General features: G+C 37.5%; 1 protein-coding gene across 1 annotated transcript in view; it reads left to right on the top strand.

Moving 5' to 3' along the window:
* Positions 1-379: 379 nt before the first annotated feature.
* The window catches only part of LOC126272452 (neuroguidin-A), a 56,219-nt gene continuing 42,144 nt past the window's right edge, over positions 380-14,454 (top strand). Inside the window, exons 1-3 of the mRNA XM_049975329.1 lie at positions 380-562; positions 840-980; positions 11,638-11,752. Of these exons, the coding sequence (XP_049831286.1) occupies positions 554-562; positions 840-980; positions 11,638-11,752 (265 nt within the window). The 5' untranslated portion in view covers positions 380-553. The remainder of the gene's footprint in view (positions 563-839; positions 981-11,637; positions 11,753-14,454) is intronic.

Below are 14,454 nucleotides of genomic sequence, written 5' to 3' on the forward strand. Positions count from 1 at the left end.
TTTCCTAGGCCTGTCCCGACGAACGGGTGTACTGGTCGTTGAGTATCGCTTCCTGCTTTTTTTTTTTTTTGCCAAGCTCACTTGTGAGCTAATTCTCTGTTTTTAACAATCTTTACATCGTAAGAAGCTTGTATTAGGGCATATACGGGTGCTCCTGCAAAATATTAATAACTATAATCAGTGTTTATTTAGGTGATGTTGGCCTTGTTAATCGGTTGTACGCATGTGTTTGCAGATTTAAAAAAACCGCTTTGCGCAGCTGAGAGCATATGCATGTCATGATACAATCTTTGTATTTGTTTTGGAAGTCAGTTGAATGCTGTAAATGAAAATTTACTGTTCTTACCTTCACTTTCCAATGATTAAAAAGTAAATAAATGTATTTATGTTTTTCTGTATGTGAATCACTGTCCACTTACTTTTTTTTAAAAAAAGGGAATTTCTTTTGACTAATGTAAAAAACACACTTGGTAGAATCCGTTCCCACGTGCGGGAGTTTAAGGCTGTATTTGTCATTGTCATGTAATTTTGATAGACTCGTTAGTTTACAAACATGGTTCAGGTATGGGTTTTAATAAACTACTTCAGTATGAAGTTTCTGAACACCTGATTTGTTTCCTGAATGATAGGAATGCCGTAATTTTTTAGTAGTGTTTCTGCCATGTTAGTAAAATGGCAGGTTTTTTAACATGAAATAAACAACAAAATGACATTTGTACATCATAGTGCTTGGAAAAATACGTGTGCATGCTTGGATTATTTCGCCCAGTTATATTATCTTGAAGGAAAACGCTTGTGTAACTGGTGTTTTAATATATTTGAAACATTTTCATGTTTAGGCAACAGATGACATCGTACCCCAGGATTTGCCGCAGGCATTTCAGTTATTGAAGGAAATGAATGAAAATGTGCAGCAAGTTGCAAAACTTGTTGACAATATGCTAGACAGAGTAAAGAGGGGAGAAATGTCAACGGATAAGGTAAGTTCTAACCCAGATCACAGTAAATTCCCACTTGTTTACGATAGCCGCTTCACCGGCGTACGGTGTGTGAGTGTGCGTGTGTAATAATAAATATGCACGAAAGTAGCATTTACAAGCCTTGCGCTGTACAGAAATTTAATGTCAGCCTTGAGGAGCGCAATTTAGTTGGTGCATTTCATTCCATTCGCGGCGATATGTTTACTGTGGAACGTAATTTCTTTATGGTTAGGATACTTCTTCGAGACTTTTATAACAATGCCAAGAAATCGTTAGATAGGTTGGATAATCTACAAATAACTGCCTTCTGCATTGAATTAACAGTGGTAGTGATAAGAATAGTTTTTAGATTGTCGTGATCAAAACATTATACTTGAGGTTAATTAGCGTCGGTATAAATTCCCAATCCTAAGGAGACATGTAATCACAAAATATGGTTGTTTTATGGGCAGCTGCGTCTGTCGAGACTAGTGTGTTGTAAAATATCATGGATTTGTTTCACATTTCCTGATTTATGCCAGACACATTACGGTTTTTCTACAATAAATGATACAATTCGTCGCTAACGTCTCTAATATTTAACTGGTATTCCGATGCGTGAAAGCGTAAGGGCAATAAAGAAGAAGTATCTAACAGGCGCTACTAAAACATTGTGTTAATAAATTAGTGTATTATATGAACTACTCCAAACTGTTTTGGTTTGCCTGGTTCAGAAGTTAGAATCTGGACAGTTTAATGTCGTTAATGGAACAGTGGATGAGCTACAAGAGAGCAGTTACACGAAAATCTAATACAAATGAGGTTGCTGGCTTGTATTCTGAAAAATTTTGATAGGCTGTCAAATATAATATAAGTGATAATTTGAAAGCTATTGTTTTTAGATTGTATTCTACCTCATTATTTCAGATATGAACAAAGTTAGACTTTCTGACAAGAAAACTGCCTGCTTGTATTAGATTTTGTTGGTTTCTGTAAACTTTCGCTGCCGCCAGCTTCTCAACTTCCATCGACACCAAGAGTCCTCAAAATATGTGAATACAGAATTGAAAATAGTCCTTGTTATGTTTGAGCTTCTCTAAGAAGGCCATGGACAATCATTGGTATAAAGTAAAGAAAATATTTAATTTTCATTGGTTAAGAGGAATGCCACTATCCCAATATTATCAAGTGGAATACAGGGACATGCATATATTTCTGTTGCTTCTCATAGATGTCTGTCAGAATGCGAAACCCCTCCGTTATTCAGTTATGTGTCACCTGCATAACCCTGATTGTACTCATTCATTTTATGTTGCCCTCTTAGAAAGTGCTTTCCTTGGTTTGCCATCTTCTGATGAAGCTAAAAAAATGTATTACTATTTGTAAAGGTTCAAGAACCAACATTAAATGATGACTGGGAATATACACAACCACTTATGTATTGCTCCTATGTGAGTCTGTAGGACAAGATCAGAAGATTAATTACAACATTCTTGCTTCACTCCATACATGAATATAGCAGGAAAAAACCCAAATAGTTTATACAATGGGGCATATCCTCTGGAACACTGTTAAGTGGTTTGCAGAAAATGGATGATGATGATGATGATGATTTAATTATAACACATTCTTGATTATGTAATTCATGATGCAAGGGTTACATAATGGGCAGTCTATGAAAAAACAACTATTTTGGGACGTAAATAAAAATGTCTATCTTGCAAACAATGGAAAATCCAGGATGGAATGTAACATTATTATGAAAAAGATAGTTGGTACTCTTCATATAAGGGAGCTGCTGAGTCACAGATAGGCACAACAAAAAGACTGTCACAAAATGAGATTTCGGCCAACAAGCCCTTGGTCGGAAACACACGCATGCAAATGCATCTCACTTGCACATGAGCACAGTCTCTGGCAGCCAAAGCCAGTTTCAGAGATTGTCGGTTTTGTGTGTGTGTGTGTGTGTGTGTGTGTGTGTGTGTGTGTGTGTGTGTGTGTGTGTCATCTTTCATAATGTCTGGCTTTCAGTAGCAGTTAATCTGATTGAGCCCTGCAAGCACAACTAAATCAAATATTCAGCTGATATTTGTTTTCATATTCTTTTTGCTCTTTTTTAATGTCGGGTCACTTTTTGAAAATGAAGACTCTGTCCAAAAAACAGCTGAATGTTGCCTGAAACCATTTCTTCCCCTTTATTCTCTCTTCATGGATTTCATTCGTAGGAAGTACACTACACATTCAATGTAGTGATGGGAGGGATATGTTGTCACATTAAGTTAATTTTAGTGTCTCGGGTATCTCAGTTGAAAGTGATTTATCTACATTCTATATTCCAATTAAACATACTAGATGTTTCATCAAGTCAAATGATACAGCCCAGCCTCCATTTAGTCGTAGTTCATTTTCGAGCACTATGTGCTATCTGTCTTTCTTGTTTTGTAGGTTACTTTCAACACTCTGTGAAGCGTTGATGACTGCATGCTGGCAACACTGGCCCCCACCACTACAATCTGTAATCACTAAGTAATATTGGTTGCAGTATAGTCATATTCCAAAACTGAATATAACTTTCTAACTAATGTTCAGAATTCAATCTATTCACATTTATTTCCAGTCTCATTGTGGTTAGAATTGCAGTAACTTATATACCTCCAATGCATTTTATTCCTCCAATTAAGAAAAGAGTATTCCAACCACAAACTCTCAGAATCAAGGAAGTCATATATGTTTCTAATGCCTTATAACATAGTTTACAGAAAATTGTCAACAATTTCAGCACTTGCCTAATCGCTCTTGCTTATAGGGACTTCAGGATGAAAAGATTTGTAATTGATACCATTTTGTTAAACTTCTGTTGGCATACAAAGTGGGAGTGGGGTGTGGAGGATACAAGTTTTGCCCCACCCAGAGATTTCCAATGTTGGCAATGAAGATATGTGTAGGGGACAAGCTGTGCCTATCTTATTTAATGCAAATATTACACATGCTTGTGGTGTGCCTTTTGCCAAGTGTCAGGGTACAAAAGTAGAAAATACACAGAAAAAGAATATTTATATGATTTGTGAAAGTGCAATATTGACTTTCTGTCCTAATACTGATACTTATTTATTGCAATAAGTTGTTTGTTAGTTCTAGGAAGGCGTGTATCTCAACACTGGTAGTTATTTTCCTTACTTCATTCTCTTGGTTATTCTAACAATACTTCTCCATGGAATTGTAGGTGGCTCCCAAGATGGATTTAAAATTGCTTCATTTTGAAAGAAACAAGTCTGTGTGCAACATGGAAGTCACTACTATGTGGAATGTCTACTGCAATGCTACACATAATGTTATTAACTTGACATCTGCAACACTGGCAGTAATTGGACACAAACTCTAGCACCACAAAGTTTTGTAACTACTGTCGCATCAACACAGTAGAATCTGTTATACCTTAGCTTTCACTGATATCAGTGCCTGTTTACTTTCATAAATTTTAACAGAGTCATCACCCTTTTTATATGTCTGAATTTCTTGTCTCTTCATCACTACCATTTGTTAGGGAATATTTATTGTGTATTTATATGGTCCCCCATGAACCATGGACTTAACTGTTGGTGGGGAAGCTTTCATATCCCAGCAGTACAGATAGCCATACCATAGACGCAACCACAAAGGAGGGGTACCTGTTGAGAGGCCAGACAAACATGTTATACAGGAATAGGGGCAGCAGCCTTTTCAATATTTGCAGGGGCAACAGTCTGGATGATTGACTGATATGATCTTGTGACATTAATCAAAATGGCCTTGCTGCACTGGTTTTGTGAATGGCTGAAAGCTATGGGAAACCACAGCCATAATTTTTCCCAAGGGTATGCAGCTTTACTCTGTGGTTAAATGATAATGATGTCCTCTTGGGTAAAATAGTCCCCCACTCGGAACTCCAAACAGGGACTGCTCAGGAAGACGTCATTATCAGGAGAAACAAAACTGATGTTCTGTAGATCAGAAAGTGGAATGGGCAGGTAGGTTAGAAAACTTAAAAAGAGAAATTGATTTGGTTAAAGTTAGATATTGTGGGAATTCGTGCAGTTCGGTGACAGGAGGAACAAGGTCAGATGAATACAGGATTATAAATACAAAATCTAATAGGGGTAAAGCAGGAGTAGATTTAATAATGAATTAAAACAGTAGGAGTGTGGATAAGCTACTTTTAACAGCATAGTGAATGCATTATTATAGCCAGAATAGACGTGAAGCCCATGCCTACCACAGTAGTACAACTTTATATGCCAACTAGCTTCGCAGATGATGAAGATATTGAAGAAATGTATGATGCAATAAAAGAAATTACTCAGATAGTGAAGTGAAGTGGTAGTGAGTGAATGGAATTTGATAGTAGGAAAAAGGAAGAGAAGGAAAAGTAGTATGTGAATATGGAATGGGGGTGAGGAATAAAGAGGAAGCCACCTGGTTGAATTTTGCACAGAGCATAACTTAATCATAGCTAACACTCGGTTTAAGAATAATGAAAGAAGGCTGTATACATGGAAAAGGCTTGGAGACACTGGAAGATAATGGTAAGACAGATATTTCAGAACTGGGTTTTAAATTGTAAGACATTTCCAAGGGCAGATGTGGACACTGACCAAAATTTATTGGCTATGAACTGTAGACTAAAACTGAAGAAACAGAAAAAAGTTAGGAATCTAAGGAGATGGGACCTGGATAAACTGAAAGAATCGGAGGTTGTAAAGAATTTCAGAGAGAGCATTAGCGAACAATTGGCAAATAAAGGGGGAAATAAATACAGTAGAGAAAAATGGATAGCTTTGAGAAATGAAATAGTGAAGGCAGCAGAGGATCAAGTAGGTAAAAAGATGAGGGCTAGTAGAAATCATTGGGTAACAGGAGAGATATTGGATTTAATTGATGGAAGGGGAGAATATAAAAATACAGTAAATGAAGCAGGAGAAACGGAATACATATGTATCAAAAATGAGATTGACAGGAAGTGCAAAATTATTAGAGGACAAATATAACCATGTAGAGTCATATATCACTAGGAGTAAGATAGCTACTGCCTACAGGAAAATTGAAGAGACCCTTGGAGAAAAGAGAGCCACCTGTGTGAATGTCAAGAGCACAGATGGAAAACCAGTCCTAAGCTAAGAAGGGAAAGCAGAAAGGTAGGAGTATATAGAGGGTCTATACAAGGGCGATGTACTTGAGGACAATATTATGGAAATGGAAGAGGATGTAGATGAAATTTAAATGGGAGATACAATAGTGCATGAAGAATTTGACAGAGCACTGAAAGACTTAAGTCAAAAAAGGCCCAGGGCATAGACAGCATTTGATTAGAACTTCTGATAGCCTAGGAACAGCTGTACATGACAAAACTGTACCACCTGGTGAGCAAGATGTGTAAGACAGGTGAAATACCCTCAGACTTCAAGATGAATACAATAATTCCAATCCCAAAGAAAGCAGGTGTCGACATTTGTGAAAATTACCGACCTATCAGTTTAATAAGTCAGCACTGCAAAATACTAACATGAATTCTTTGCAGATGAATGGAAAAACTGGTAGAAGCTGACCTTGGGGAAGAAATTCGACTTGACGTATATAGCTCAAGTGAAGTCAATGATACCACAAACACACTTGTAGCTCCAGAACCCCACTACTGAAAATTTCACTTGGCCTGTATAGCTCAAAAGACATCCACAATATCGTGAACCCACTCACAGCTCCAAAATTCAGTACCATAACGTTCATTTGGTCCATGTAGGTAAAGCAAAGTCCGTGATACCACAAAACCACACACTGCTCGACAGTTCCAATATCTAACAGTTTGCGTGATGTATATAGCTAAAAGAAGTCCACAATACCACAAATGCTCAATGCTCAGTGCCATCCAAATAAAGTAATAACATGTCCATTGATCTTCTTCAGGCATTGCTCAAACAGCAGTAGTATTTTCTTCAATAAAAGCAGTTGTTGGATGTCCTCCACAAAATTCATCACTAAGGAAAAAACTTCTCTCTTTTTGAATTCACTACTGATTGTAAGTTGTTGCTGTAAGGGACTTCTTCGCCAAATGCATTTCTAAACCGATTTTCAAGTATCATTGTTTAGGCATAAACGATGATTTAAAATCATAACTCAATAATGTGTTACACAAATTCATTTGTTGGTGTCCAAAGAATATTTAAATGATAACTGACAAACTATCTGCGTAATTTCAATCTTTGCTGCATTAGTCCATTGTGAAATCCAACTGTTGCTTTAAAATTTGTTTTTCATACAGGAAGTGTGAAATGTGACGGTTATGGAGCCACTCATTTTCGTTACACAAGGCTGTTGGACACATCTAGGTATTACAATTTAAGAACCACAAAAAAATATCATTAATTCAAATCTGCAGGCAATTACATACTTATATGTCTAGTTTGATTAGAATTCATCAGTCAGTGCTTTACATCTACGTCACTAGTCTGCGAACCACCAGGAAGTGCATGGCAGAGGGTACATCCCACTACACCAGTTAGGGTTTCTTCCTGTTCCATTCACATATGGAGCCCGAGAAGAATGATTATTTGAATGCCTCTGTGCGTGCTGTAATTATTCTAATCTTGTCCTCACAATCCCTATGGGAGCAGTATGTAGGCGGTTGTAATATAGTCCTACAGTCATAATTAAACCTGGTTCTTGAAAATATGTTTGCAGACTTTATTGGGGTACTTTACATCTATTTTCAAGAGTCTACAGTTCAGTTTCTTCAGCATCACTGTAACACACTCCCACAGGTCAAATAAACCTGTGACCATTTGTGCTGCACTTCTCTGTATACTTTCAGTTTCCCCTGTCAGTTCTATTTGATACAGGTCGACTCACTAGAGCAATATTCTCTGCTGGTGGTAAGAAATCTCCACACTGATTGCACTTCCCTAGTGTTCTACCAATACACTAAAATCTACCACCTGCTCTACCCACGACTGAGCCTATGTGATCATTGCGTTTCATATCCTCACTAAGGTATTTGTAGGCATTAGCCAATTCCATCTGTGACTCATTGATATTGTAGTCATACGACACTGTGTTTTTTCCTTTTTGTGAGGGGAACAATTTTACATTTCTGAACATTTACACGAAATTGCCAGTCTTTGTGCCACTTTGAAATCTCATCAAGATGTGACTGGATATACATGCAACTTCTTTCAGATAGTACTTCATTATAGGTAACTGGATCATCTGCAAAAAGTATGAGGTTACTATCAATGTTGCCTGCAAGATCATTAATATACAGCATGAACAACAAGGGTCCCAGCACACTTTCTGAGGCACACCTGAAGTGACTCCTATATCTTATGATGACTCTCCATTCGAGATAACATGCTGTGCCCTCCCTACCAAAAAGTCCTCAATCCAGTCTCAAATTTCACTTGATAGCTCATATGATCGAACTTTTAACACTAATGCTTTTCAGAAATCAATAAATATAGTGTCTACCTGATTGCCTTGATCCAAAGCTTTCAGTATGTCATGTGAGAAAAGTGCGAGTTGGGTTTCACATGATCGATGTTTCTGGAATCCTGCTGGTTGTCATTGAGGAGGTCATTCTGTTCAAGATACCTCATTATGTTTGAGCTCAGAATATGTTATAAGATCGTACAACAAATTGATGTCAGAGATATTGGGTAGTAGTTTCGTGGATTCACTTCTACCATCCTTCTAGTAGATGGGTGTTACCTATGCTTTCTTCCAACTATTGGGCATGCTCATTTGTTCAAGAGATCTGCAAGAGATTATAGTCAGAAGAGAGGTCAGCCACAAATTCAATATAATACCTGATAGGGATTCTGCTGGGCCCTGGAGCTTTGTTCAGTTTTAATAGTTTCAGCTGTTTCTCAACACCATTGACATTAATGCTGATTTCACTAAAATCTTTTCAGTGGTACATGGATTATATTGGGTCAATTCTCATAAGTTTTTCTTTGTAAAGAAACATAACCATGCTTTCAGCTTTTGTTTTGCTACACTCAATTTCATTTCATGTCTCATTCAGTAGGGACGGGGGTCATGACTTTGGTGCCACTAACAGTCTTTCCAGATGACCAGGATTTCTTTGGGTTTTCGGTCCCTTCGGATTCGTGTTAACGAAATTTTACTGTATTATTTTAAACTTGAGCCATAGTGCCTCTACTAACTCATTGAGATATGACACAACTGATTTGTTATTTAGTTTACTGAACATATGTATATTTCTGTTTGTTTTAGTTGTACTTTGGTAATCTTTGTTGCCAACATTGTGTCGTGATCCTGATACCAGTTTCGATGTGGATATTCTCAAAGAGGTTAGGTCTGTTTGTTGCCATTAGATCCAATATATTCCTCATTGAGTGGTGTTCCTAACTATATGTTCTAGTTATTTTTCAGAGAAAGCATTTAGTAATGTTTCACAGGATGTCATCACTAACAAAGCTGTAATTTTCCCCATTTAATTGTTGGGTGATTAAAGTCTCCACTGATGATTACAGCATGATCGGGGAACTTACGTACAAGTGAACTGAGGTTTTCTTAAAGTTTTTGGTTACTTCAGGAGATGTCTGTTTGGCAATAGAAAGATTCAACTGTCATTTTATGCCCACCCATGATACTGAGTCTTGCCCAACCAATCTTACATGCAGCTTCAGTTTCTGTCTCGATAAAATGAGTTTCTTATCCACTGTGACAAGTACACCACCTCTATTTCCCATTTGCCTATCCTTTCAATGTACACTTAAATTTTCCCCAGAAATCTCACTGCTATCAGTTTCAGGTTACAACCAGCTTTCTGTACTTAGTATTACGTGACCATCACTACTTTTCAGGAGAGCTTCAAATTGTTCCACTTTATAGTGAAAGCTTTGGGAGTTAACCATTAGGATCACAATATTCTCAACCAAGGGAGGCATTTCTTTCAATCTTACACTGACAATTCTGGATTTTCTACAGCTGTCATTTTTCTGAATAGGATGGAGAGTCACCTAATCTAAAAAACCCTTGTGTGCACCACCCTCCTCCCCCACTCCCCCCCCTCCCCCCCCCCCCCCCCACACACACACACACAGTCAACTACCTGGGTTGCAGTCTCTGACATGTAGTGCACAACCAGGAAGTCACAGCCTAACTAGACACACAATTTTCAAAGTCTCTGGTTCTGTCCTTCCACACAACTTGAAACCAAGGGGCTACGATCAGTTCTGGGTGCAATGCTTCAAATTATGAAATTCGTTGAAACTCCATGCACAAGGCTACTCTTCTCAACATTCTCTGCCACTTGCAGGAATGATCCAAGTATGTCATCGGAGCCCAGACAACAGGCATCATTTGTTCCAATGTGTGCCACTATCTGCAGTTGCTTGCACCCTCTACCCTCAATGGCTGTTGGAATAGCCTCTTCAACATGTTGAATCAGGCCTTCAGACATACACACTGGGTGCACCTGGTGCCTTTCCTGTCCCTTGGTGCTATTTCATGAAAGGGTATCTTCATTCACCGTATGTTTGAACTGCCAATGATTAGTATACCCACAGCCTTTTGTTTGCCTCCTTACATTATACAAAACAGATTTCCCCAAGAAAGGTGAAGCGAGTCGTACTGGCTCAGTCTCAGTGAATGACAGCACCTCAGACTTGGCGGGGGAATCAGTGTAACACCCTGTCCACACTATACAGGACACCTTGATCTACCATTGAAATGGCATCACCATTTATTTTGTATAGTTTCCCTCTGTTTTTACACAGCTCTGTGAGCAGATGTTAGTGACACACCATCGTGCACAGTGATTTTCTCGGCCTGCTTTCCAAGGCCACTCCTAACTCATCTAGTTCAACTGAAACCCATATAGGCTACGTGGAATTAAAAGTGGCCTACGGTGGCTGCTTCCACATTTTAATGTGTACGTTCACTCAGTCCATGTCCCTGAAGGCTCTACAGGTGAAATTTATGGAACACAATACGTGAATGAATGAATGTGAATGTGTTCACACACTGTTGGCTATAAATTGTATGCAGGAAATTAAAAATCTTCAAGGCTTTATCTTTTAGGTAACATTTCTGCCACCTCGAATTATCAGAAGTATTTAGGAAAAAAATTATGTTGAGAGAGGTCTACAAAATAAAATCTTCTTAAAAGAGCTTGCAACCTGTTGTTAAGAAAGTGCTTCATATATTCTAAAATCATATTAGCAAGCGATAATGGCTACTGACTTGCAACTTGTCAGTAGCATTGAGAGTCGACTTTAATTACTCTGTAGACTAGAAGATCTTAGATCATAGAAGATTTTTCCAATAAAGAAACAATGTTTAAGGGTGCAGAAGGATAACTGTAACTAAAATGTGCAATAGTAACAATATGCGTAATTATATGACATTAGAATATCTAAGATAAGTGTGTTGGTGTGTAGGTCTGTTTATTGAATTGGACAACTGCTCTTTTATTTTTAAGCTTCTCTTTGTTTTAAGGAAGAGATTAATTTTAACTGATGACTTCTGATCCATTTGTGTATTAGTTACTGTCCTTGTACTTATCCGTTTAATGACTTCATTGCAATGGTACAGTCATCCTAATATTCCTTCTTTCTCTTAAGTCCTTATTCTTTCTTTATTTTTGTTTACGAATTCAGAATGGAAGCAATAATATCTGTTTCAGGGCCTGAGTTTCTTGGAAATGAAGTATCATATGTTGTTAAGCTACTTAATTAACTTGACATATGTTGTTCTGCGTAAGTGCTCTGGAAGAAAGATTGATGGAGATCCAGCGATAGGTAAGTAATGTATTCTTTACCATTACTACCAATTTGCCATTGTGTTTTTTACTCTGTGTAGAAATAATTAGTATCTTCTGTTTTTTTTTTTTTTTTTTTTTTTTTTTTTTTTTTTTTTTTTTTTTCCCCCCCTGTAAGAAGAAAATGGCTGTGGCGAGTCATGTGTGTGGTCATAGACCTCCCTAAGATTAACAAGAACATAGAAAAATATCAGGAATTGCTTGAAAAAACTTTCAATATCTGAGTGTGAGTGTGCAAGAACTGAATAAAAAATGAGAAAGGAAATGAGTATTGGGGAAAATGTTGTAACAGACAAAAAAATGTTTTCAGATTATGAATTGGAGTGCCTTGTCAGCACCCTCCTTCAGGATGAGAAATTCTTAGTACGGCTGACACACACACACACACACACACACACACACACACACACACACACATATACATAAAAGTAAAAGAAAACCATCCTAGTTTTTGGAACTATTAATTCCTTTGTAAGTGAGGAAAGGGGAATAAGTTAGTGAAAGAGGTATAGGTTGGGGAAGGTCTCTCAGATCCCAGAATGAGAATAAATCACCTGTTTAAATACAGGAGGTTGTCTTAGATAGTATATTGATAAGTGCTGTGCCAGCTTCAGTCTAGAAGTGACAACTGTATGAGAAATAGAGATGAATTAAGAGGAAAAGAAATGAAATTAATAGTGCAATTAAGAGCTAGAAAGAAGGTGGGAGGGGGGGAGGGGGAGAGGTTAGAACAAAATAAGAAAAATACAATAAATAAAAAATAGATTATTAAATATTATTTAATTATTTTCTTCATTGCTTTTTATTTTTTCACTTTATTCTCATTCAACTTTCCCTCTCTCCTCTCCCTCCCACCAATCTCTCTTCTTTTTATGCATCTCATTTCTTCTAGATTTTAATTGCAGTGTTGATTTTAATTGCAATGTTCATATTCCTCTTCACTTTTCACATGCTCTCCTTCACCCCTAGGATGAAAGACTGAAGGTCACACAGTGCTTACCAGTGTACTACCTTTGACCACCTCCTCTTTCTGGTTGTCTCCTCTCTTCATCACAACACGTGGGCACCTCACATTCTGGGCTCTGAGTGACCTGCCCCACCTTTTCAACCTCCTCAATCTGTCCTCCTTGCCTCCCCAAGGAAAGGGAGACATGTCTAAAAAGTAACCTGTTCCTCAAAAATCTATACAGTCAGTGACAGCATACTTTCACAGTATCAGCAAAACGAGAGAGAGAGAGAGAGAGCGATATTATTGAAGGATTCCACAAATAGCAATAAATCCTTTGATTTTTTTCCCCCTTTCATCCTCTCTTCCTTCTTTCTTTCCTTGACAGAGAGATTAGATGTTATTGAGGGATTTCACAAATAATAATCAGCCCTTTGGATTTTTTCTTTCTTTTGGTCTTTCTATCTTCCTTCCTTCCTTCCTTCCTTCCTCACCCCTCCCCCTTTTTCCCACAACCATGACTAATTTCAGATAACAATAATGGAAATTCCTGGCCAAGACAAGATGTAAAATAATTTAAAGTCAACTGCTCCCCTATAACAGACCTGTGTGTGGAGCATAGAAAAATGTAACAGAAAGCAGTATTCACACAATCTTTCAATCTCTTGCTCTTTTTCCTGTAAAATTACATACATTTTACACAAGACACCCAAGCATACACTCTCACTGTTACAGCAAGACTGATTATTGATTATACTGCAATAATTAGTCACACCATCACTTGTTAATTGTATCGAAATCAAAATACTGACACCTCAAATATTCACTGTTCGCAGATGGATTTGGTGCATGGTAATATGTCCGTATTGGGTTCAGTATGCTTGCTATGCGGTGAGAACTTTGTGATGCTTGGCAAGCATTATTATTATTATTATTATTATTATTATTATTATTTATTTTTTTATTTTCCATTGAGCACGAGGTCAGTGCTTGTTGAATAGTGTGTGTCTGACTCCACCTTAGTGCTCCGATTGTATCATTAATTTGAAAATTATGTGGATGTAGGAGATGACAGTCCAGTAACTTATAAATACCTCTTTCATTTTATTTCCTTCATAGCATTTAAAAATTCTGGCTTCTCATCTTCTGTATTACTTTTGCATTTAGCATTTAGATTCCGTATATGATTTTTACAGTGAAATTGTAGTGGTCTAGCCAGAGCTTACGTTTGGGCATTACAGCACAGAATTCAGCATTGTCATGGGTCACTGTGTTGGTTACATGGTGAGAATAAGGTGAGGAAATATTTCCAGGCCCATGAGTGCAGTTACAGCTGAATCGAAACAAGATTCAGTCAAATTATTGGCATTTGCAGGAGTGCATTAGTTGTGTAAATGCAACTGTAATTTACTCGGAAAGTTTAGGAAAAACAAATTGAAATTGAGGTTTAATGTCCCATAGATCAAGAAATCTCCAACTTTTCCCATCTTGTCCCCCTTCTGAAACATTATTTTGCACTCCCCTCCCCACCATTTTTCTTTCCTCCTTCAGCAGCACTCATACTTGGCGCAAAAACAGTCCACAATACTGTTTACTTCTAATTATATGCAACTGTCAGTTACAACAACAACAGTAATAATAATTAGTGCCCTTATGAGTACATAAGAGCTAAATGTTTTTCAACCCTCAAGCGGGCACACCAGTTTTCATATCATGAGCAGCCGCACAGCTTATTT

This window comes from Schistocerca gregaria, chromosome 5, assembly GCF_023897955.1.
Source record: "Schistocerca gregaria isolate iqSchGreg1 chromosome 5, iqSchGreg1.2, whole genome shotgun sequence".
In the NCBI taxonomy this organism is placed as follows: Eukaryota; Metazoa; Arthropoda; class Insecta; order Orthoptera; family Acrididae; genus Schistocerca; species Schistocerca gregaria.